This window comes from Tiliqua scincoides, chromosome 1 (assembly GCF_035046505.1).
Source record: "Tiliqua scincoides isolate rTilSci1 chromosome 1, rTilSci1.hap2, whole genome shotgun sequence".
NCBI classification, from domain to species: domain Eukaryota; kingdom Metazoa; phylum Chordata; class Lepidosauria; order Squamata; family Scincidae; genus Tiliqua; species Tiliqua scincoides.
In genome coordinates, this window is record NC_089821.1 from 119584424 (window position 1) to 119609785 (window position 25362).

The 25362-nt window shown below is 43.5% G+C and overlaps 1 protein-coding gene across 2 annotated transcripts in view; it reads right to left on the reverse strand.

Moving 5' to 3' along the window:
• Window positions 1–25362, reverse strand: part of HECW2 (HECT, C2 and WW domain containing E3 ubiquitin protein ligase 2) — a 184680-nt gene that overhangs the window by 112674 nt on the left and 46644 nt on the right. For both annotated transcript variants that reach the window (XM_066614981.1, XM_066615068.1), the window contains one exon: window positions 23904–24234. In XM_066614981.1, the coding sequence (XP_066471078.1) occupies window positions 23904–24195 (292 nt within the window). In that variant the 5' untranslated portion in view covers window positions 24196–24234. The remainder of the gene's footprint in view (window positions 1–23903; window positions 24235–25362) is intronic.

Here is a 25362-nt window from a genome sequence, read left to right on the forward strand (position 1 = left end):
CTATTCTCGGGTGTCTTTGGGGCACTGATTCCAAAAATGGTATTGGTTTTGTCAATCAGCTCTAGTTTTGGAGACACATAGATTCAATAAGGCTTTGATGGACAACCATCAAATTTCCATTGAATCTATGAAATATGCATCTCTAAAACTAGAGCAGATTGGGCAAAACTGATGCCATTTATGGAATCAGTGCCCCAAAGATATCTGAGAATATGTCTAACTTATGCGACAACAAAAAACATTTTTTTCAGTTGGGTTGTGTAATCTTTAATATCTTAGATCAGTGGTTTTCAAACTTTTCAGGACCAAGGCTCACTTTTTAAAATGGCAGTCTGTCAGGACCCACTTAGCTTTAAAGACTAAAAAAAAAGTTTCACTTTACCAGCCACTCGATTTTTTTATGGGGGGGGGGCGGTACCACCTTCTGGAGCATTTGTTTAGCTCCACGTTGGTCAGATCAGCACGATTACAATGGGCATGTGCTCCCTTCGGCCTGCTCTTTGAAGCAGAGGAAGGCATGTTTGCCTACTCATGAGCAAATGTGCACATGCAGCTCCTTTCAGTTTCCATAGGGGAAAATACTTTTCCCTTGTCAGCTATCAGGTTGTCAGTTTTGTGACCCACAAAAAATTGGGTTACAGCCCAGTGATAGGTCCTGACCAATGTTAGGGACTCACTACCCTAGATTTTTATTCCCATTCGCTTCATAATATCAAATGGTCATAAACTAGTAACAACAAAGTTGGAGTTAGTTTAGGAATTTTTATCTTTATCTTTTGAAATAGTCCTGCTCTCTTTTCAGAGAATCTGGATCAGTTTCTTGAGGTCAGTCAAAGAGCATGTGCTCCTGAATACCTAAAGTCAGCCAAGTGATTTATTTCAAGAGACTTACTCACTTCCTTACTTATCTGTTTTGAGTTTATTTTTTTTTTAAAAAAAAAAAGAAAATTTAAAAAGTATTCAAGGAAACAAGCCAACACATCCTGGAAGAAAATCCTACAAAGTTTGCACAAGATAACTTGGCTCTCACACTTAAACAACACAGAAGGAAAATATTTGAAGGGGTTTGAAACACTTTGCGTGTATAACTGCAGCATGTTTGTCACTAAGTTAAGAAAACAGATGTTGAAAAGGATGCCTGACTGGTAGGTGCCATGTCTATTTATTTTAACTGCATGACACATCCATACTGGGGTGTGGGGATTCATGCAGGGTGACTTGGGGAATCAGGGGTTTACCACATCTCAGAGATACACACACAGTCCTCTGGAAGGTCTTGCACAGCCAGATTATTCTGGTTAATGTCTTTACATTCATTGGGACCTTGTTATTTCACAAGACCTCAGTTCCACCATTTACACTGAGTTCCTTATGGCCCACTCCGCAGCTCAGGGTGATGGCCCCCAAGCTTTCCCCAAAGGCTCTCTGAAGGCAGGTAGGTTGGCCCAGGGTTCCTCTCTCTCAGGCGTTGGTAGGGCTGTGGGGTTTCTGCTTGGCAGGGCAGGGCACTGGGGATGACCCCTGCTCATCCTTGGGGGCCATAGATCTGAGGTGCCTCAGGGCTTGCTCACTGAGGAAGTGCTGAGATCCCAGGTGGGAGTTGTTGCTCCTGCCCTGTGTGAAGGGGGTCTGTACTCCCAGGGGTCCAGGTGGAGGAGAGCCCGCGCCCCCAAGGGTCAGGGTTAGCTCCCTCCAAGTTCAGGAGTCTACTCTCCATCTTCAGGGCTGGGGTATCCCTAGACCCCTTCAGGCCAGAGATTGGCCAAGGTAAGGTGCAGAGGAGGTTTCCACCTCCCTGGGTCACCCTCCCTTAGCCCAGCCAGCTTGAGGCAAAGAGATCTCTCCCTTTGGCTGCCAGGTTCCTTATGAGCCCAGTAGCCAGCCCAGCCAGCATCACCACTTCTGGCCAGGTAATTGGCTTGAGATCCTGCAAGTTTTTGGGCCTTACTCTCAGGAAGACTCTCTGCTTGTGGGCCAGTTCCAGGCAATACTTGCTCAGCTCACTTACTCCCGATGAGACCCACGCTATGAGGGCCAAGCCCAGGTGACACTGCAATATGAATGATGGTTGAAACCTGTCTACAATTCAGCTACATTTTCAAGGAAAGCAAAAAAAAAAATACTCTAATACTGCAGCTTCTAGAGTTGATGGCTACAACATGTTACAGTCTTTGTGTTTCTCTGATGTTCTTCATTTTGCTACTGCCAGCTAGTTCCCATTAGTGACTCCTGCAATGTTGTATCAGAACAAACTTTCAGTCAGACACTGATTCATTTGAGTAATATCATGAATCTTTCATTTCATTTCTCAAAGTCTGTGAACAAGACAAGCTAATACAAAGCACTAATGTGGGGTTTTCAGGAGCCATTCTTGTGAATGGATTCACCACAGATCTTCTCTGCTGACTCAAAGTGTCATATTTGAACCAAATTAGGCACATACAAAGGAATACAATCCACATGAATGTTAGCCACAACATAAACTATCCCAAACTCATTTAATGAAGACATAATAGCCTTTCAACTTTGTCTGTTATAGAGCAGTGGTGGGCAAACTTTCAACTTTAGAGATCCTGGACATTAAACAATTGTGTAAGAGAAAGAATTTCAGTAGGTAATTCTGTGAGATGACAAGCTGCACCTGCTGAAATTCCCTCTTCTATACAGTTGTTAAAGGTCCAGGATCCCTAAAGTTGAAAGTTTGCCCACACCTCTGACAGAACAAAATCTTTAGTGAAGGCAAATTGTATTTCTCAGCATTTGGGGAGAACATGAATTAAACAGAAGTACAATATTGTCATTTCCCCTTCAAATTCCTTCCTTTTTCATTTTTGCTAACAGCCCAATCCTAAAGACAAAGTGGCTACTGCTGCATTCTGCAGCCCCTTGGCAGCCGCTAGAGGTCTTCTCAGGGGAAGGGGACTTTTGTCTCCTTCCCCCAGGGAAAGTCCCAAGCCCTGCAATATTTTACGCCTGCTATTTCGCCAGTGCAGACTTGAGAGACTCCATGTTTGGCCTTCTGGTCTGACAAGGACTTCAGGATCTAGCAGAGCCATGTGTGCCATTTTTAAAATGTTTAACACAAAATACATACAACCTCTGGCCAACAAAACACTTTTTGAAGAATCAGGTGGTGCCTAAGAATACACAAGTTGATGTTCCCTAATCTATATTACATTGATAACACGAGCAAGGAAAGGAGGTACAAACCATCTCACAAGTCACATAGCTTACCACATGACTTGGTTATATTTTTAATTGCCTTGTATACATATCCATTTTAGGAGCTTTCTGGGGCATGACCTGAGAAATGACCGACAATCAGGAAGCAAACTACTATCTGTCAACTGCTGTGGTTATAATATAGCAAATCATACATCAAACGCTGTCAAGAAATAACAGCAAATCGGCAGGGGACCATGACTTTCTAGGATTTAGTCCAGACATTGCCTATAAGCAGAAGTTCATGTTTACTGGACACCATGCAGAGAGAGAGAGAGAGAGAGAGAGAGAGAGAGAGAGAATAGAAGTTTTGGTATAGTGGGAAAACTATGATTTTTAAAGCTCCAGGAAAACAGAAAATATTTAAATGATTCAAAGGCAAACTTATAAACAAACAGAAAAACCTAAACAAACAGTCCCAAGTACAACATAAACATTGGAGCATTCTTTCAACCTAGCTGGAAAATAAATCATCTAGAACACATGAAGCAAGACCAGCAATGCTCACTGACCAGCTATGGATGAATAGCAAGGATTTCCAGTAAGTCGCAAGGGATTCAGAGATTCCTTGGAAGCTTATTGGGGGAACCAGCGATACTCACTGACCAGCTATGGATGAATAGCAAGGATTTCCAATAAGTCGCAAGGGAATCTGAGATTCCTTGGAAGCTTATTGGGGGAACTCCTAAACGATAAAATTAGTGTTGACAATCCTGTCCACACCACAGATATTTTCCATCTGCAATATGCAGGGAAGTATCAGATTTATCCAAGGCTGTGCTTTGAGTTTGCATGGTCTGACCTGTAGCCCAGCTGAACACTGAGTGCTCTAAAATATGTCACAGAATACTTTTGATCATCAGGGAATAAACCAAGGTGGAAAATGTTCCCTGAAGGTGGAAAATTAGTCAGCATACTACCTCTCAACTGTATTGTTTATAATTGGTTTAGTTTTTCCTGAATTGTCACGTGCCTTCAGATCCTTACGGAGAAAGGTAAGTTTAAAAAATCAGTAAATATTACAGTCTGAAAACTGCAATCCTAAATACACGTATCAAAGACATAGTGCGACTTACATCCAAGTAAACATGTTTTGGATCCAGTTGGAAGACTCTTATCCTGAGCAGGTTACATACATTAAAATCAATGGACTTTAATTTTTTATAAATATTTAGGATCCATACTGTGTTCTCAAAGACAGAGATATTACAAGTAATGATATACAATTCCATAGCTTTAATTTTCAGAACAAGTCATTATATTGCTGCAGATACAGATGTATTGGGGTCCAACTCCACATTGCATGAAAAATTTAAGCATTGGCTGTGAAAGGCTTTGAAAGGTTAACCTAATGCACTGGCTGTTATCTTTGAAAACATGGCCCTGTGGTGAAATGAACAAATTTATATCTCAGTTCTACACATATCTGAGTCTCATTATTTCAAAAGACCTAGAAATGATATATGAGAGAAAAAGATACTCAATATAAGACATTTATAAGAATATCTGCCTCAAACCATTTGCTGGCTTTATTTGATACTGGTTTTTAGGTGAACTGAAAGTATGGAAAATGCCCTTTTAGAAAGCAGCCAAAAGGCCAATAAAAGTTCTTGTTGGATTAGCACAATCCAGAAATACGTTCTAAGCACCCGCTGGAACAAGGCTTACATGCAAGTACATTATGCACTGGACTTCAAATAACATCACTGGAACTATGAGCAGACCCAACATTAAAACACATGGTACACTCTGTACTGTCTCAATATGCAGACAGAAAACTGCTTATGTGAAAGTGATGACACGTCAAGATTTCCTTGCAATTGGAATACTCGCTAATCAGGAGAAGGCTCAGCTAGAATACTTTGCCCTCGCTCTTCAATTGACTAAATAAGGTTTATTCAACATGTATGTTGGGATAGAGATCACACCTGCTGATTCCCTCCATGTACTGATTCAGCTGTTTGGCACACACAGCCTATACTGGGGTCCCCAAAGTTTCCTGCACTGTGACACACCTTGTGGTGCCAGGAGAGGCCTTGGAGATCTCCTCTGGTCACACCAGGCTGGCGACCCACTCTACAGGCCTCCACAGGCCTCAAAATGACCCACAGAAGCCTCCAAAAGCCACTTCCAGTTTTCAGAAGCAAAAAAATCTTGTAGTGGGGGATTCGATTATTAGAAATATAGGGGGGGGGTTTGCAACAGATGTGAGGACCACATGGCAACTTGCCTGCCTGGTGCGAAGGTTGTGGACATCACTTCTTGTTTAGACAGGCTGCTAGATAGTGCTGGGGAGGAGGCAGTGGTTGTGGTGCACGTTGGCACCAACAACATGGGCAAGTGTAGCTGGGAGGTCCTGGAGGCCAAATTTAGGCTATTAGGTAGGAAGCTGAAAGCCAGGACCTCAAAGGTAGCGTTCTCGGAAGTGCTACCTGTTCCACGCGCAGGGCCAGCTAGGCAGGTGGAGATCAGGGGTCTCAATGCGTGGATGAGACGGTGGTGTAGGGAGGAGGGGTTTAGATTTGTTAGGCACTGGGGAACGTTTTGGGACAAGCAGGGCCTGTACAAGAGGGACGGGCTTCACTTGAACCAGAATGGAACCAGACTGCTGGCACATAACATTAAAAAGGTGGCAGAGCGGCTTTTAAACTGATCCCTGGGGTAAAGCCGACAGGAGCCGAGGGGCACCCGGTTCGGGACTCCTCATCCCTATGGGTCGAGAATGGGGAGGTTAGAGAACAACAAGGCAAAGACAGAGTAGGAGAAGAAATTGGGAATGGTAGCATGATGGGATGTGATAGACCAGGGGTGTTAAACGTAAGGCCTGGGGGCCGGATACGGCCCCTGGAAGCTTTTTATCCAGCCCTCAGGCTCTCAGCTGCTGAGGTGTTACAGCTGAAATGGCAGCCCACATGAAAATCGGGCTTTCCAAAATCTTGAAATATGACCAACATTTGCATACTTCCTCTTTTGTCTTTTGCAGTTAATGAGTTTCTGTATGAGAACAGGGTCTGATTTCTGGCCATTAGCTGCTTAATGATGTCACTTTCAGCTTAATGACATCACTTCCGGCCCTCATCTGGAGCCCTGAATGCTAACTTCGGCCCTCTGTAGGAAACGAGTTTGACACCCTGTGATAGACAGTTTGGCACAATGAGAGGATGCGGGGACAAAGGAGCTAATAAGCAGCCCATCCTGGGGCATTCCATGTACAAATGCTTTTATGCAAATGCCCAAAGTCACTGAGCAAAGATGGAAGAACTGGAATGTCTGGTGACTATGGAAAATATTGACATAGTGGGCATAATGGAAACCTGGTGGAATGCAGAAAATCAGTGGGATACCACAATCCAAGGCTATAAACTCTACAGAAGGGACAGGGAGGGGCGTGTTGGAGGTGGGGGGCCATTTATGTTAAGGAAGGGATAGAATCCAGCAAAGTAGAGATTGAAGGTGGGTCCAACTCCACCATAGAACCTCTGTGGGTTAAATTACCAGGCCTCAGGAGCGATGTAATACTGGGGGCGTACTATCGTCCTCCAAACCAGAAACCGGAAGGGGATCTTGAAATGAGGAAACAGATCAGGGAGGTGTCAAGGAGGGATAGGGTTGTAATCATGGGGGACTTCAATTATCCTCACATCGACTGGGTCAATTTGTGTTCTGGTCATGAAAAGGAGACCAGATTTCTTGACATGTTAAATGACTATGCCTTAGAGCAGCTCGTCATGGAGCCCAACAGAGAACAGGTGACTCTGGATTTAATATTGTTAAATTGGTTAGACCTGGTTAGAGACCTGGTTAGAGATGTCAATGTTACTGAGCCATTGGGGAATAGTGATCAAGCTGCAATCCATTTCGACATACACGTCAGGGGAAGAATACCGGGCAAATCTCACAAAAATCCTTGACTTCCGACGAGCAGACTTCCCTCAATTGAGGAGGCTGGTTAGAAGGAGGTTGAAAGGGAAGGTAACAAGAGTTCAATCTCCCCAGAGTGCATGGAGGCTGCTTAAAACAACAGTAATAGAGGCCCAGCAGAAGTGTATACCGCAAAGGAAGAAGGGCTCGACTAAGTTCAAGAAGGTCCCCGCATGGCTAACAAGCCAAATTAGAGAGGCCGTAAAGAGCCATGAAGCTTCCTTCCGTAAATGGAAGTCTTGCCTTAATGAGGAGAATAAAAAGGAACATAAACTGCGGCAAAAGAAATGTAAGAAGGTGATACGGGAGGCCAAGAGAGACTATGAGGAACACATGGCCAACAACATTAAGGGGAATAATAAAAGCTTCTTCAAATATGTTAGAACAGGGGTGCTCAAACTTTCAACTTTAGGGATGCTGGACCTTTAACAAGTATATAGAAGAGAGAATTTCAGCAGGTGCAGCTTGTCAGAATTTCAGCAGGTGCAGCAAAATGGCAGATGCGCTTCAATGTAAGTAAGTGTAAAGTCATGCACATTGAGGCAAAAAATCAAAACTTCACATATATGCTACTGATCTTGGGGTGGTGGTGGACAGGTCAATGAAAATGTCAATCCAATGTGCAGTAGCAGTGAAGAAGGTCAATTCTATGTTTGGAATCATTAGAAAAGGTATTGAGAACAAAATGGCTAATATTATAATGCCATTGTACAAATCGATGGTAAGGCCACACCTGGAGTATTGTGTCCAGTTCTGGTCACCGCATCTCTAAAAGGACATAGTGGAAATGGAAAAGGTGCAAAAGAGAGCAACTAAGATGATTACGGGGCTGGGGCACCTTCCTTATGAGGAAAGGCTACGGCGTTTGGGCCTCTTCAGCCTAGAAAAGAGACGCTTGAGGGGGGACATGATTGAGACATACAAAATTATGCAGGGGATGGACAGAGTGGATAGGGAGATGCTCTTTACACTCTCACATAATACCAGAACCAGGGGACATCCACTAAAATTGAGTGTTGGGCGGGTTAGGACAGACAAAAGAAAATATTTCTTTACTCAGCGCGTGGTCAGTCTGTGGAACTCCTTGCCACAGGATGTGGTGCTGGCGTCTAGCCTAGACGCCTTTAAAAGGGGATTGGACGAGTTTCTGGAGGAAAAATCCATTATGGGGTACAAGCCATGATGTGTATGCGCAACCTCCTGATTTTAGGAATGGGTTAAGTCAGAATGCCAGATGTAGGGGAGAGCACCAGGATGAGGTCTCTTGTTATCTGGTGCTCCCTGGGGCATCTGGTGGGCCGCTGTGAGATACAGGAAGCTGGACTAGATGGGCCTATGGCCTGATCCAGTGGGGCTGTTCTTATGTTCTTATGTTCTTAATGATATATGTGTTTAATTTTGGTTCCTAATGGACTATTCCAACCATGGCCACAGTCAAGTGCATGGTTATGTCAGATTAAGTCGCAGTGATTGCAATGCAACCTGAACATGTATCACAGCACATTGTGAACTGTGTATAGGAAGAGATATTATGGCACTTGGATTCTGAAATACAAACAATTTCAGCAAACTCAAATTCTATGTATAGAAACCCCTTAAAAAAATTTTTAAGAGTAAAATGAATAAAACTTTCAAAATTATCTCTTCAGGTTAAATACTGAGCTTTCAAAAGCAAATTGCTATTAAGCTAGCACATTCAGAACCAATTTTGAAACAATTAGCTTTGTTGTGGCCATCAATTTAACAATGCTAAAGGCACATTTATGTAAGCTTTTTAGCTCTTCCTCAACAAGGAAAGGAAACCAAACCCAAATAATATAAGACGACAGCCAAGCCAAGCCAAGAACACTGTGTAATGTTCTACTGAAGGGAAGAATTCGGAAGGAAATAGTTAAGTTGTACATTACAGAAGGCTACTACAAACAAATGAAAAAAATGTGAACTCTGGAAAAACATGGGATTGCATTGCTTTGTATCAGAAAGGACAATGTCAGCGCAGGGTGTCATCCTATAGAGTTATTGGAGGTTTCCAATTCACTCATCTATTGTAATGAGTGTTTAGTGAAGTGTGCACATCTACGCCTTAAATTGGGACCAACCAGAGGGGGGATGGTATTGATGGACTGCCTGATCCTAACTAGGATTGGGCTACTGTGCAGAGGGATTTACAATAGCAGAACAGAGTTCTGCTGCTGTAAAAAGGCTGCCAACAATGTGCACAGCGCACTGCTGGTGGCCACTTTCCTAGTACTAAGTACTGTCACAAGTGACCAGAGCACCAGAGTAGTGCTGGGGTGACCCTTCATCACTGCCAGTCTTGGTTAGCTTGCAGAGGATGGGGCATGGGGTGGGTGGAATGGGGAAGAACATGGGCAGAACAGGGAGGAGATTTCCCTTTAAATCTATAAATTAATATGAAATTTTAAAATTAAAATTATTATTTTAAATATTTAATATTGCATTGATTCTGAGGAAGTACTCCCACTGAAGCAGAAGAGCTTTCTTGTTCATGTGCAAAGAAATACATATTCAGCCAAATTCTATCAAACTTTCCAGTGCTGATGCAGCCATGCTAACAGGGTATACACAGCATCCTGCTGTGGGAATGCAGTCACAGAGGACTCAGAAAGGTAAAGGGACTGTGTTTCGGGGCTGCACTGCAATTGCATTGGTGCTGGAAAGTTGGATAGGATTGGGGCCTACACTTTATAGACATCAGGACTAGTTACAGATTAGTGTTGGAAAATACAAATGGGATTCAAACACCTACACATGTCATTCTTTGCATCCAGTGGCATTTTGAGTTTGTGTGTATTGAACAATAGACTCCACAGCTAACCCCTTTTGAAAATGAGAGCTCTTTCAAAATGAGTTTGTGATTTTGCATGGCAGTTTGACTTCTTTTCAAACATCTCACTCAATACTGACACCAGGTTGTAGGGGAACTTGGGCAAGCCCTATACTAGAGCTCCCATGGTACCCTCCCCAATGGAGCACTGAGTGCTGCCAATGAACCAGTAATTAGGATTCAAGGTCAGCCTGGTCAGGTGGACCCTCAATGAATTTCCAACCTGGTTGACCTCTGATACCACTCCTGATCTCACTGAGTGCACCCACACCTCTGAGTACTTGATAAAGTTCTTTGTATCACATACAATTAGTATACCAATGTATTAAAAATAATTTACAGTACAGGTATGTGCCATGAAGCAACATTCTAGTCAGCAATTGTGGAATATACAATGGTGGTTGATGAACTCACTAAGCTAGCTTCTTTCTCTCCCTCTTTGCCAGCTCAACAGGCTAACTGGTGCTTTGCACGCTTTCACCAGCTATTCTTCCTGTTTTCCCAGCCCCAGAAGGTATTTTGGGATGTTACATGGTTGCCACAAGCATTCTGGGGCCTGACCTGGCTGCCATTTGCAATTGTCCAAGCAACAACAGATGGGTCTAACAACAGAACATATTCCCATCGTTAAATGGGGCATACCTGTACAGAAATGTTACATTCACAGTTAAAACAATCACAGAATATTGTTGCTCTGCTTGCACTGTACAGATGTTGAGTTGAAAATGCCAATGCCATCACATCCTCTTCAATCTATGCAAGTTATCAATTCAGATGTCAATGAACAGGCTGGACAAAGCCTTTTGAATATCGCATTAAGTGTCTAACTTTTTCAATCTCTCCACTCAATCAGAGCTACAAGCATAAGTGTATTAAAGACAGCTTATGTGAAAGCTTTTTTTTTCTTTTTAAGCTTGTCTGACCTAAAATGGAAAGCCTCTAAAATTCCCCAACTGTAGTTAGTTTTAGTATAAATACCAATCCTATCTAAATTGTCAAATATAGTCCTTATAATAAATGAGCTATGAAAAAGCAGCTTTGTATTTATTCAAGAGAAATGATAACAAAGAAAGGATAATAGAAATAACAGTTTTACATTTTTATCAAAATTGTACTCGAGATCCAAATTTAGAGAAGACAGATTTCTATACATTGTGTCCCAGAAAACAGGCCAAAAACAGAATATGAGGTGAGCAAGGGAGCTGATGCATTTAAAACAGAGAATGTTTTCCTTCATTCTTAATGTTGTGCATTCTGTTCTCATTCAGACATATATTCTCATATCAGCATTGCCTTTGATTTTAACAGCAGGTGCAACTTGCAACTCTCCAGGCCAAATTTACATCAACACACAAATACCGTAATCCAGAGGTTCCCAAACTCTCCCAGAGAGTCCCAGAGATCTTGTAAGTCTTTCTGGGGGAGAAGGTAGTGACAGCATTCCCATTATTGTACTGCCACCATGACAAAAAGGGCTTTTACACATACCTGGCTGCCACTATGACCCTCCAGAAGGTGCAGGGAGCCCATGGCCCCCTCTGTGAGCCAGTGGCGTCACTAGGGTTTGCATCACCCAGTGCAGGATGCCAGTGCGTCACCCCCATGCAGTGGGCGGGGTAACACCCCAGGTAGTGGGTGTGGTGATCTAACATCACTCCGCCCCCACTGGTTTTTTGGCTGTACCTTTTGATAGAACAAAGATAGAACACATTCTGCATGAAATTATGCATTGATTGATATATAACATACTGGTATTATTCCTCCAAACTGTGATTTTAGTTATTTTGGTCACTCGTGGTGTCACCCCCCCAAGGGTGTCAACTTACTAATACCTTATTGCAGCAGCTCTCAAACTTTTAGCACTAGGACCTACTTTTTAGAATGACAATCTGTCCAAGACCCACCAGAAGTGATGTCATGGTGGAAGTGACATCATCAGGCAAATTAAAATAAATAAGTATAAATAATTAAAGTAAAATAAATAATTAAATGAGCAGAAGCCAGCCCTGCTCCACCACATGAATTTCCTCTGTAGTCTGCCTGCAATAACACCCCCCTCCAAAACCAGTAAGGTTTTCAGCCCTACCCAGTGCCCTGTTCAGTTTAAGAACTTCTGTTTAAACCAGATCACTGTCAGGATCGACCTGGCTTCGCAAGTCTCAAAAAGATTCACCTTATCAGCTGAAGCCTCTGTTTTGATCCTTTTTCGTGGGGGGGGGGGGGAAGGCTGCCTTCTGGAGCATTTGTTGAGCTCCAGGTGCATAGGATCAGGACCATTCTGGTGGCCTTGCACTCTCCTTCACCAGATCTTCCACAACAGCCAAGGCACGTTTGCTTACTGGCAAGTAAACATGACAGTATGGCTTAGTTTCGCTTTCCATAGGGCTCAATACATTCATCTGCTTGGAGGGAGGGACTTCCTTCTCAGGTGATTTTGGGGGCTGCATTCATTGGATCAGGACCATTCAGGTGTTGTTGGATTTCTCTCAGCCTGCCCTTTCTGAAAGACTAAGGCAAGTTCACCTACTCACGAGTAAACGCGCGATACAGCTCACTTTCACTTTCCATAGGGATCCATGCATTTTTTGTTCTCCAGTTTTTTGGCCATAACTTTTGATAGAAAGGCGATATTTCGCTCTGGTTTTTTGCATTGCATTCCACTCGAAATTCCACATCCAACTGTATATAATATGATGGAGTTACTCCTAACCACCACAATTTTAGCGTTTCACCCCCCAGTGCGCGTCACCCCCCTGTGCTGCCTGCACCCCCCGCACCCCCTAGCAACACCACTGCTTTGAGCCTCCTCACACCTCAGAACTGATCATGACCATAAAATCTTCTCTGCCGCAGATTTCAAACGAGAGAATAATTCAGGAGCTTCATAATGCTCACCTCTTTTTCGGCATACGCATTATAAGCCACCAAAGCTCATATCTGTGTCCAGGGAGTTTCACTTGCATCGCTACTGCTGTATCACTATGAAAGAGTTGTCCTGAGAGAAAGACATCTCTTCTGGGTCATAATATACTTTCAGGTTTTGGGAAAATTACACCAGGCAACATGCCCACACACCATCACCACGGAGAAGTGGAGTTGATGCACCATCAATATTACAAATCTCTCCAACCAACATTCCACAGAACTTCACACTGACAGGACTCACTGGCATGTGCAGTCAGCAAAGGTGATACATTTCTTATATTCTGTACTACTGAAACCAGGACACATTTTGGCTCAAAATATTTCTAAACAACAAGCAAGATCACCACTAGCAAAAATTGATCAGCAAGCCCTGGGAACTATCATCTCCACAATGTTCAGAAAAGTTCTGAAATTCCACTGAATACATCAGCCTTGCAATACAATAGGAAGTGAAAAGAAATTAGTGGCTTGAATGTACTCAGGGTGAAATGTTCTAACCAGGGGAGTTCATAGTAAAGTAAGTGAGCAAGTTAGATTTAAAACAAAAATCAGCCTCAGATATTCGCATCATATTGGCTCAGAAACAGGCAGGTTTCTTTCCAATTTCCTGCAGCCTAGATATACACAAAACAGTTCTAGCTCACAGCAAAAGCAGAAATGATGAACAGCAGCAATTGATGCTGACCACTAAGAAACATTTCAGAATGTTAACAGATTTGTGAGCACGGTATGGCACTATATGGTTGGATATAGCTTCCTGATGCTTGTTACTACAGTGTTTGTGAAAGAAAAAAGAATGTATATGCGTTTCAAAGGTTACTGGTTTCGCAAATACACAAAGAAGATTTATAGCATGTACTTGTAAACATAGTAGCATATTAAGTGGCTCCAAAAGTCATAATAACAAAATCATAATAAAATCCTTTTATCCTCAGGACTGAGATATTCAATCTGTGTGCCCCGCCTCCCTGGTGAGGCGTGGCTAGCCTCCAGGAGCATCGCCAGGCATCTCGGGGAGAGAGGCTGGGCTGGGCTGGGCTGCTCTGCTGCACGTGCTGCCTGCTGACTTGCTGCTTTTCTGCAGCTGTGAACAAGGTGGGTGGGGCAGCGTGAGGCTGGGAGGGCTGTGAAACATGCTGAGGGGAGGGGGGAGAGAAGGCTGGCTGGGCAGGCAGAGGTGCCGCATCTCATCATGGAGCTCTCTCCATGTGCAACCTCACCCCAAGGACTACATTTCCCAGTGTGCCCCTTGCCCTGGACATCCTGGGATTGGTCAAGGCTGGAGGAGAGGAAAAGAAGCTTCAAACTGGGAGGGTAGAGTTTGCAGCTCAGCAAAGGAGGGAGCCAACCTGCTCTTAGTGGGGGGTGTCCAAATGCCCCAGCCGCCATCCCTCCGTCTTGCCTGGGGGGAACAGGGGTGGCATCTGTATGCTGGGTGTATGTGTGTGAGCAGCCCCCATCTGCTTTGGGGTGAGTTGTAATCTTGCTGTATGTGGCTGCAAACCTTTCCACACTTTCCTGGGAGTAAGCCCCATTGACTCAAATGGGGCTTACTTCTGAGTAGACCTACATAGGCGTGGGGTCTGTGTCAGCTTAACCCAGGATCTTCACCTTTCTCTTTTCCTCCCCTTCAAAAAAGAAAAAAAAAAAGCCACTCTTGATGGCTTTGTCCCCAAAAATTGATTAAAAATAAAAATCCCCATTTCTTTACAGCCATCCCCTTCTTCCTCCTGCCTCCTTTTGGGGGGGGGGGAATACTCTGTTGGCTGCTATTGTAAGACAAAAGGCACAATCCTAGCTAGGTCTACTCAGAAGTAAGTCCTATTGTGTTCAATGGGACTTACTCCCAAGAAAGTGGGGTTAGGATTAGCCAAACAGTCTCTAGGTCTCAGTTTGCATCAGTTTGCAATTAGCGGATACACACAAAACAAAGTCTTCCCCTCCCCCAGCAAATTCATCACTTCCCCCCTCCCTTTCCAAAACCCTCCAGGTGTGCTGCTAACAAACTCAGGGCACAATCCTAACCAGGTCTACTCAGAAGTAAGTCCTAATTTGTTCAATGGGGCTTACTCTCAGGTAAGTGTGGTTAGGATTGCACCAAGTGCTGGCAGCTGTGGTTTTTTTTTTTGGTTTTTTTTTTTGTTTCTAGTGTATAATTATAACACCTTCATCCCCATTTGGGGGGTTATGGAAGTGAGGTGTTGTAATGCGGAGCCGTGGCCAATGGCTACAAGGATCAGGGGAGGTGCGAGCCGGAAATGTTCCAGAACGACTGCCTTAGGAGATAAGAAAAGGAGAGTCCTTATACGTTTACTGTGGCATTATTCTGTAAATGAAATATAATGCATTACACTTGTACCATCAGAGCTTCAACTGGGAAAAAGATTAAATTAGTATAAATATTTTGGACATGCATTGAGACTTCGTCATGCAAAAGAAGAGTTCATGATCATATAGATTATAGAGAGAGTTCCCTATTCATGTAGGTACATAGGTTCTCTTCAGATGTTCAAATGAATGTGAATAAGTCAGAGATGGAGACTGCCACTGTGATGACACTTCTGCTCCATGTATTTTTTTTTTTAACATCTATTTTGAACATCTGAAAAGAGTTTTACCATTCTGGTCAATGTCATTATAAGGGGAAACAGAAAAATCTGAGCACCCCAGCAGACTGAATCCAGCTGATATAGTGAGCATGGATGAATTAAGAAGGACTTTCTCCAAGTGAAGCTTGCTGACCCAATGACTCTTACGTCCAGCAGTACTTGAAAACTCTCAGTTCCATGGCATGGAGCAAAACAAACAAACAAGGAAGCTTAAACATCTCTTCAGGGTGAAATAGGCAAGAATGGAATTCCAGCAAAGTAAACTCAAATTTTCATTTCTAGGCAAAACATGATGATCACAGATTTTTTGAAATGTATGCCCAAGTCAAGGTGAACACCACCACCCATCAGAAAAGAAAAATACTAAAAACAAATGAAATCAAACACAGAGATTATATTCCGCACCTAGCAATACCAACTTATAAATAGAAATGACTAATCAAAGAGAGGTTAGCACTTCTGGAAGGGTATCTCATTGTCTTATACTGTCACACTGTACCAACATTTGGCTGTGTCCCAGAAACTTTAAATTCTTAATACCATAACCCATTTGCCAAGACTCCAAATCCTGCTGTGTCTGAAATTTCAGAGCTAGAGCCAAATGCTGATAAGACATACTGCTGAACCTCGAATCTTTTCTGAGTATATTCCATCAAGATAAGACAGAACCGACTAATCCATCAAGAAACATGATAATATGCGAAAAGCATCAATTTGCACTAAAATGCCATTTCATCCGACCTATTTTTCTCTATCTGCAACAGCCTCCTGTTCAAAGAATTACTCTGAAAACTTCATTGATCAAAGTATCTGTAGTGACCTGCTTGCCAGCCCCTGATCTCTGTGTCAAGCATGTAATAATAAATATGATGCATGTTCTGTTGTACCATATTTATTCAGTAATGTAGCACAGTGGTGAAGAAAGCATGAATCAGGTAGTGTACAATTCAAATCTCAGCTCCACCATGAACTAAGTGGGCAAGCTACTATCGCTCAATCTCAATCCATATTCAGTATGGGGAAAATAATAGTACTAAGATAGGTGCACCCCAGTATCCGTGGGGGTTCTGGGTTTTCTGAGGCCCATAGAGGCCGCACACAACTGCCCACAGCCACTAAGAGCCTCAGAACAAGTGAAAAGGCAAAAAAAAATGACTTCCAATTTTACAATAAAACCAGAAGTGGCATTTTTAATGCCTTGAAACAGTGTTTCTCAAACTGTGGACCCACTCGGTGGGCCGCGAGCCAATTTCAGGTGGGTCCCCATTCATTTCAATATTTTATTTTTAATATATTAGACTTGATGCTACCATGGTATGCGACTGCATTTGGGGAAATGTTACAGACCTGTACTTTTAACAAGTCACTCTGTATATTCTTTTAAAAATGATAGTAAATGGAACTTACTCCTGGGTAAGTGTGGGTAGGATTGCAGCCGAGGATTGTTGAAAATTTTCCTGCTTGATGATGTCACTTCTGGTCTTGACATCACTTCTGGTGCATCCTGATAGATTCTTACTCTAAAAAGTGGGTTCCGGTGCTAAATGTGTGATAACCACTGATTTATAAAGTATTAAAAACGTCACTTTCGGTTTTGTTGTAAAACTGGAAGTCACTTTTTCGCCTTTTCAGCCATTCTGAGGGCCGCAATGACCACATGTGGTTGCACACAGCCACTGAGAGCCTCAGAAGACCCTCCAGAGGCAAGGGGAGCCAGGCTCCCCTCACCTCCAGAGGGGATACGTGGGGGGGGGGCCTGCAGGGAGCTCTGCAGACCTGATCCGTGGATACCTGAAACAGTAGATATGGGGGGAGCTGTATATGATAAGGATGATGATAATGAACAATGATGACAATGATAACTGCTAATACACTTCAGTACTTAGAGCAAACAAAAGAAGATATTTCTTTACCCAGCGGGAAATTAATCTATGGAACTCCTTGCCACCTGATGTGGTGATGGCATCTGGCCTAGATACCTTTAAAAGGGGATTGGACAGATTTATGGAGGCAAAGTCCATCACTGATTACATGCCATGATGGGTACACACAAACCCCTGGTTTTAGAAGTAGGCTACCTCAGAATGCCTGATGCAAGGGAGTGACAATTGAATGCAGGAATGTTATACAACTTGTGTGCTCACTGAAGCATCTGGTGGGCCACTGTGAGATACAGAAAGCTGGACTAGATGGGCCTTTGACCTTATCCAGTGGTGGGGCTTTTCTTATGTTCTTAACACCAGAAAGCAGATTTAATTTTTCCCCAAAAAATTATTTCTTGACATGGAAAAAACAGCTTTTAACTCTTGGTCTATTTGAAGGCCTTGGATTCTGCTTAAAGAGATATAAGTGCAAGTTTTCACAGGGTTATATACATGCAGATTTTTTTTTTCAAAAACCTTTTAAATTTTCATTAAGAAAACTTCCAGTTGTCCCCACTAAGATGTCAGGGCAAAAAAACTACCCCCCCCCTAAAAAGTTTGGGACACAGAAGGAGAAGAAACTGGATTCAATATAAAATTCAAGCAATAAAAGTAATGGACAGATAAAAACACTAAGCTGTAAATCTGCAAGGTCATGCAATTCTTCTCCATTCCATCCCACTGATACCTTTACCACCTTCTATTCCAGTGGTTCTCACCCTTTTTAGCCCAGGACCCACTTCTGAGAATGACAATCTGTCTGGGGCCCACCGGAAGTGATGTCAGCAACCTGGAAGTGATGTCATAGCCAGAAATGACATCAAACAGGAAGTTGCATCATTGTGATGTCAGAGCCGGAAGTGATGCCATCAAGCAGGACGTTCTTGCCTAGAAACTCAAACTGTAAATGACAAGAGACCCTGTTCCAGCTCAGAAGCTTCTTCCAAGTCTCCCTGCCCTCGCTACCGTTGCCATCAAGCAAAAAATAAAACATCTGGAACAAAATATTTGTGTATTTATTTACTACTGTTTTTATTTCTGTCTTTATTTACAAAATCTTAAGTTACTTCTTGTATTGCACTTGAAACTAACAAACATCGATGTGGCTATTGATACTGTGCTCAGCACTAGCCAGAAACAAATGCACCCTACTCATGCACCTCAATACAAGAAGTACTTGAGCTTTTGTAAATAACGGAAATAAAAACAGTAGTATCCCCCTCAGAAGGAAGATAAGCAGGGATGCTTCCCCTCATCTCCCCCAAGCCTAAGCACACCTACTCAGAATTGACTCCCATTATTGGCAATGGAGCTTACTCCCAGGTAAGAGTAGACAGAATTGCAGCCTAAGAGAGAAGTAAGAAGAGGGGAAGGGTGCACATCAGAGAAGCGGCTGGAGGAGCAGCACTCTCCCTGGGTGCTTCCCCCCCCCACATGCCAGGCTTGCTCTCCCTCCCCCCCCCTTGGCTGCTCTCTTGGCAGCCATGCAGCCAGGGATCCCCCCTCACCCCAGCAAAGATATAAAGAGAGGACGTGCTAGCCAGGGCAGGAAAGGATCGTGGCTTCCAGGTGATTTCAGAGAGGGAGAGAGGTTGTGATGCTGAGGACGAGAACAGCAGTGGGGTGGCGGCGGCGGCGATGCTGCTTTCAAGGCAGGCTCACAAGAGGGGAGATCACGCGGATCTGCCTCTACTCACCCAAGCCCTGTGTTCAGGTCTCCGCCTACACTCTCCAGCCCAGTACAGGTGTGGGGGAGGGGGGCGAGCTGCTCTGTCTTGCAACCCTGAGGCAGCCCATCCCATCAAGACAGCCAAGCTGACAAAGGTTGGTGGGAAGAAGCCTGGCTGGCTCGTCCACGTCTCTCCCGGTCCTTCTTTGCCTGCAATCCAAGCCTGCACTCTGCGATCGGTCCCCCTGAGGGAAGCCTCCAAGTGCAGAGGGAGGTCCAGCTGGAAGGCAGCAGCACGCTTTCTGGGGAAAAGCGGCACGCTGCTTTCTTTGCACATGTGCAAGCCGCTCTTAGTCACGTCTCAATGCTGGGAAGTTTAAAACGGCGATGCCCAGGCTTTGCCCACTTCCAAAATAGTGTTGCCTAGGTCTTTTGCCATCTTCCAAGATGGCTGCCACCAGCTTCTCGTGACCCACCAGAAATTGAATTGCGACCCACCAAGTGGGTCCTGACCCACAGTTTGAGAACCACTGTTCTATCCCAACCAAAACTTTCTGTGTAATCTTTGGGGGTGCTACTAATAAGAAGCAGGCAAATTAACTTCAAAATGTGCTTAACCTCAACGAGCACTTACTGCATATACTCACATGTAAGTTGATCTTGCTTATAATTTGAGGGCAGGTTTTGAGCCCAAAATCATTGAATTTGCTATGACCTGTAGAATAGACTTAATGATTTATGAAATTCTTTGAATTAGATCATTTTGTCTAATTTTACCCAAGGCCAAATCCTGGAAAAGCTGGCTGTCATTCTTGCACATCAAATGACAAATTGTTACCCAAGAAAACTACAGTCTTATTTACTGAAGAGTAGTAAAAAAGTGAAATTTAGGGCGCGATCCAAACCTGCGCTGGAGCAGGCAAGCTAGGAGGCTTGTGATGCATCCAATGCAGGTTTGTTGGCTGCAGCGGCTCAGCCAGGGGCAAGGGGAAGCTCTTCCCCTTAACCCTGGGTAAGGGCTGCTTGCACCCATGGGTCTCCTCAGACCTGTGCCACCTCTGGAGGTAGTGCAAGTCAGAGGAGAGCAGAGCGGCTTGAAGCAGCTCCATTCTCCATGGGGAAGGGGGTTGGGATCCGGCATAACTGCCGGTTCCCAGCCCTGCCCCCAGCTCCCTGCACGCCCGCCCCAGGGCCACCCATCACCCACCCTCCCCCCGCCCAGAAACGCCCCCTCCCATCACCCCCCCATGCATACCTTTACTGCTTGTGTTGGCGCGGGTGCACCGACACAAGCGGCGGCAAGGAAGCCGCTGCAGAGGCTTCTGCCAGCCAATGCTGCTTCCTCCCACGGAGGCGCAAACATGCTTTACAGCAGTTAGGAGTATGCCCTTAATATTTTCTCCAAGGTTCCAATTAGGCTGAAATGCTAGGCCTACATAATTTAAAAAATTATTGAAATTGATTGCTTGTGTAGTTGTTTGAAAATTGAAGCTGATTCCTAAGACTCCAGGCCAATCCTGGAGGGTTGGCAACCCTACTTCTGGATATTTATTATCTTGTCAAAAAGACCAGCCATTTCTCTGAAGTCTGTTTCTCTTTTTCTCTCATTTCTCATAAAATAAAGACATTTCTCATAAGTAAAAAAATTTAAGCCTAAAAATCAACCCTTAAAAGCTTGTTCAATGTATTAATACAATTACGTTTGCACAACATTTAAAAAGTTGAGCCTTTGCAACATTTTCAGGGAAACTCCAAATGCACAACTAGGGTCAGGCACTATTACAAATTGACACTTAACATAGTGCCACCACTATGGGTGTTAAGTGCCAATTTGTAACAGTGTCTGTGTGTACCTTATGATTTTCTCCACAGAAAGATAGACAATGATTGTAATCATATCTACCAGAAAGTAAATTCCATGAGGTTTACAAAGCATGGGACAGGGTCAGAAGTCAATAAATAAATGAACTGGTTTTAATTCAGACTTACTGCTGAGTAAATTTGCTCAGGATTGGGTTATCATCTCATGCTATATTTGTATTTTATAATGGTGATGATACAATTTTTGTTCAACATCTATTCATTCCCGTCTAGTTCTTCCTCTTTGGTTTGCTTAGTGACTTGCTTCCACTGAATATTACAGTGTACAAGAGACCACTCTTTCTGTTTCCTCCTGTGGTAACATGGTCCCATCCACTTTCAAGATCCTAAAAATTTAAAATTCCATAAAAAGGAGCTGGTGCTACCAAAGATGTACACAACTATTTATCCATCCCTTCCCCCAAAAATGCAAGTTTGGTTTTGCCCTTTCAGTTGCTTCCAAATGGGACTGTGCCAGGTAAATAAGAACAAATAAGCATAAACCTTGTGTTTATATTTTTTTTTTTTAAAAAAAACTTGAAATAAAAAATAAAATACACCTTAACACCAATCTGGCCTTTTCCTATTACAGATCACTAATAAAGTAAGGTTTATCTAAACCCATTGATTGTCAACAGCTTTCCATGTTGCAGATGCAACATCTGAGATGTTACATAGTTGGAAGTGCATTATACTCAGCATCAACCCTAGCAACTGGCTGCAGGAAGACAGAAAAGAGAAAGGCCTGGAGGAATCTGCAATATCATCATGAAAAACACATTTCAAAAATGTCACTGGCAGTCCCATCCTGAGCTGCCCGGTGCCCAGAGGAGCAACAGTGCCAAAATGGTGACCACTGTATCCTGAGTGCGCCAGGCAGCCAGCAGCAGCTCCTTAGGGGAAGGTTACATTCGTCCCCTTTCCCCAGGTAAAGGAGCAGGCCCTGCAATGGGGTTACTCATGCCTGCACTGTGCAGAGTTGAGAGGCCCCATGTCAGGCCTGATGCAAGGGTGTGGATCCAGTGGAGCACAGCTCCGCCAGTCCCATCCCTTCCCTCTCTCCTCATGCCCCTCTTTCCCTCCACCCACCCCAGCCCCACCCTGACTCACCTCTGCACCGCCCAGAGGTCGTCTCTTGCTCCAGGCAACAGGCGGTGCACCTCTAGCTAGGACTAGCTCAGTGCAAACTAGCACTGAGCCATGGCCAGTGCTGACCTGTCGCAGGCATGCCTTATGGTACGTTTGGGGCACTCCACGCCAGCAGAGGAACCTTCCCAGAGCCTTCAGGATTGGACCTTAAGTCCGCTAAGAAACTAACCTATGACTGGTTAGACTATCCTTGAATGAAATGGAAGTTCATCATTTTTCTTAACACCCACCATTTCTAATTTCTCAGAAGGTTTGCTTATGTTGGATAAGTATGCTTATTTTGTGGCGAGGAAGCAATTGATTTTCTTTTGCACCACAAGAGTTAACTAATAAGTTTTAAAAGCACAAAACCACCAGCTATGTTTATTCTTGTTTTTGTGAGCTAAGAAATAAACATTCTTCCTTTGACTCCACCAAACAGTTCTCCGCTATGTGGAGAAAAAAATTACATAAGAGCTCCTGCATTATACTGCTTCTGTGTCAGTGATCTCTCTTTATGCACAAGGCAAGCTTAAGTCTATTCTACAGGTTATAGCAAATTCTATGATTTTGGGCTCAAAACCTGCCCCCGACTCGCGTACAAGATCAACTTACAGGCGAGTATACGCAGTGAGTGCTTGTTGAGGTTAAGCACATATGAGATGCTGCACTATCTAGCAAGTAAATTAGATACATAGACTGCCGGAACCAAGTAGTTGCATAGGTGCTGCTAGTCAACCCAAGACTAAGAAGGGTCAGTATCAGTGTCACTATATTAACATAAGCCACCATCACCAGAGTGTGATGTCAGAGGGCTGGTTTCAAAAGTCAATCATGGTATAAAAAGAGTTTGAAGGATGTTGTGAAGATAAACTAAATGGGGGAGAACTGGAATCCACTCAGCATCATCCAAAATATTTGTTGTACCAATACCATCAATACAACCAAATCTGTAGTAGTAAGATAAGGTAGTAAACCATTATTATGGGATGACAAATGCATGCCAAAATGAGCAGGAAAATTCACTCTCTGGACTGTCATTGTTATGCAGAACTATAGGCTGCAATCCAGGGGGCTAGCTGTTCATGCATAAATTCCACTGATTGAAGTGGCGCATAAAATGCATATTTGAACACAGATTTGCAGCCTAACAGAACAATCCCATGCATTGGGATCCCATGCACAATCCTATGCAATCCCATGCATTGCATTCAATGGAACTTATTCCCCAATAAGCAGGTATAGGACTGCAGCCTAAGTACTGTACGTTTTGGAATGCAACCACCCTCAAAAGTGAATGCACAATATAAAAATAAGTTTCTGCTCTTGAATTAGATAGAAGAATACAGAGTTTCACTGGCACCACATTATCAACCATGTGCCTAGAGTTTCAAAAACAGTGCCCAGCCCTTAATGTCTTTCATTTAAAAACATTCCCAGGATTTTGGAATACAGTAACGAATTTAAAATTATCTCTCCCCACAACTATATCATCTGAATATGTTTTAAAAATGCCCTTTGAATTTTTAAGGCAATATTGCAACCAGCACTATGTAAGAGTGGAAGGCGTTTACACATAAAACATTTTCCATAATTTAAGATAACTTTTCCATTGGCATCAGATTAAGATAGAATCTTTATTAAACAGTGGCATGTATTCACACTTCAATATTTCAAACACTGGGAGAATGACTCATTTCAGATTCCACTTTTACTGAATGATTCCATGTTTTAATAATAGAATACAAGACAAAGAGAGGAGAGTAGTACAGAAAGGGAACAAAAACAGTCTCGCTTACCAATGTGATAAAGTCCTATCCAGTCTGTGGGATCCACTTCTTCCTTAATATCCCAGAAAATGATGAGGTTCTGTGACTGCCCTAGGGTGCATTCATACATGCTCGCTGTCAAGCTGGAGCGACTGTCTGAGGTCACTAGATCAGTGTCACTGTTGGCACGCTGCAAATTCATGTTTTCAGGCACAGTGCTCTGAGATGCCAGGCTCTGGAGGTTCTCTGGACTCAGAGTGTATCGGAGCTGGGGATTGCGCCGTCGCACAAAAAGGAGGTGTTCCCGGGCTGAGCTGGTCATCTTGGTCTTCTTCACGCAGAAGAAGTTTCAACTAGAGATCTGTAAAGACCAAAATGAAAGCATTAAAATACCAGCTCTGTCCCATATCTGCCAAGTTTGAAACTAGATGGGGAGAGCGACATGATTTTTTACAAAGGGTTTCAGGGATAGACTTTCATCTTAAGAAACAAAAGGTCACCCCACGCAGACAGCAAAACACATTTATTTGAAACTGCCCGGTTTGAGCCTACCTACTTTACCCAAACTCAGTGGCATGTGCCATTCAGAAATATCCTGCGTATTCACTTTAACAAATATCAAGGTTAGTCTCTCGTTTAAGGAATGGATTTGGGTCAATTTTCAAAAACCCAGAACACTTGTGAGCCAGGCACAAGTAGGACAAAATTCAGTGGGAAGATATATGGAATGGCACTATCAAGAGCTGAAATAAGGAGATGTATCCCAAAAGGGAAAATGATGGGGATTGTGATTACATAGTTTGCAAATCCATGATTCACTATGTTATCACAAAAATCATTTGCTGTGCTTTTTTTTTTCCAGGAGAAGCTACCTTGCTTCTTCCTCAAACAACTGCCTGTTAGTTTTTCCCAACCACAGGTAGATCAATCATTTCACATGCACTCAGGTCTGGCCAACAGATGCAACAGACTTCACTGGTGGAATGAACTATACAGGTATATCATTTAAGACAGTGTTGGTCAAACTGTGGATTGGGATTCACCAGGTAGGTCCCCATTCATTTCAGTATTTTATTTTTAATACTTTAGACTTGATGCTACCATGCAATGTGACTGCCTTGGGAAAATGTTACAGATCTGTACTGTACTGGGACTTACTCCTGGGTAAGTGTGGGTAGGATTACAGACTAGGGGCCCAATCCTATCCAACTTTCCAGCACTGGTGTAGCCGCAATACAACCCCAAGGAAAGGGAGCAAATGTTCCCATACCTTGAGAAGGCCTCTGTGACTGCCCCCACCCCCCATTGCAGGATGGAGCACATACCCCATTAGCACGGCTGTACCGGCACTGGAAAATTGGATAGGATTTGGCCCTAAGATTATTTTCCTGCTCTATGACATCACTTCTGGTCAGGACATCACTTCCAGTGGGTCCTGACAGATTCTCATTCTAAAAAGTGGGTCCTGGAGCTAAAAGTTTGAGAATTG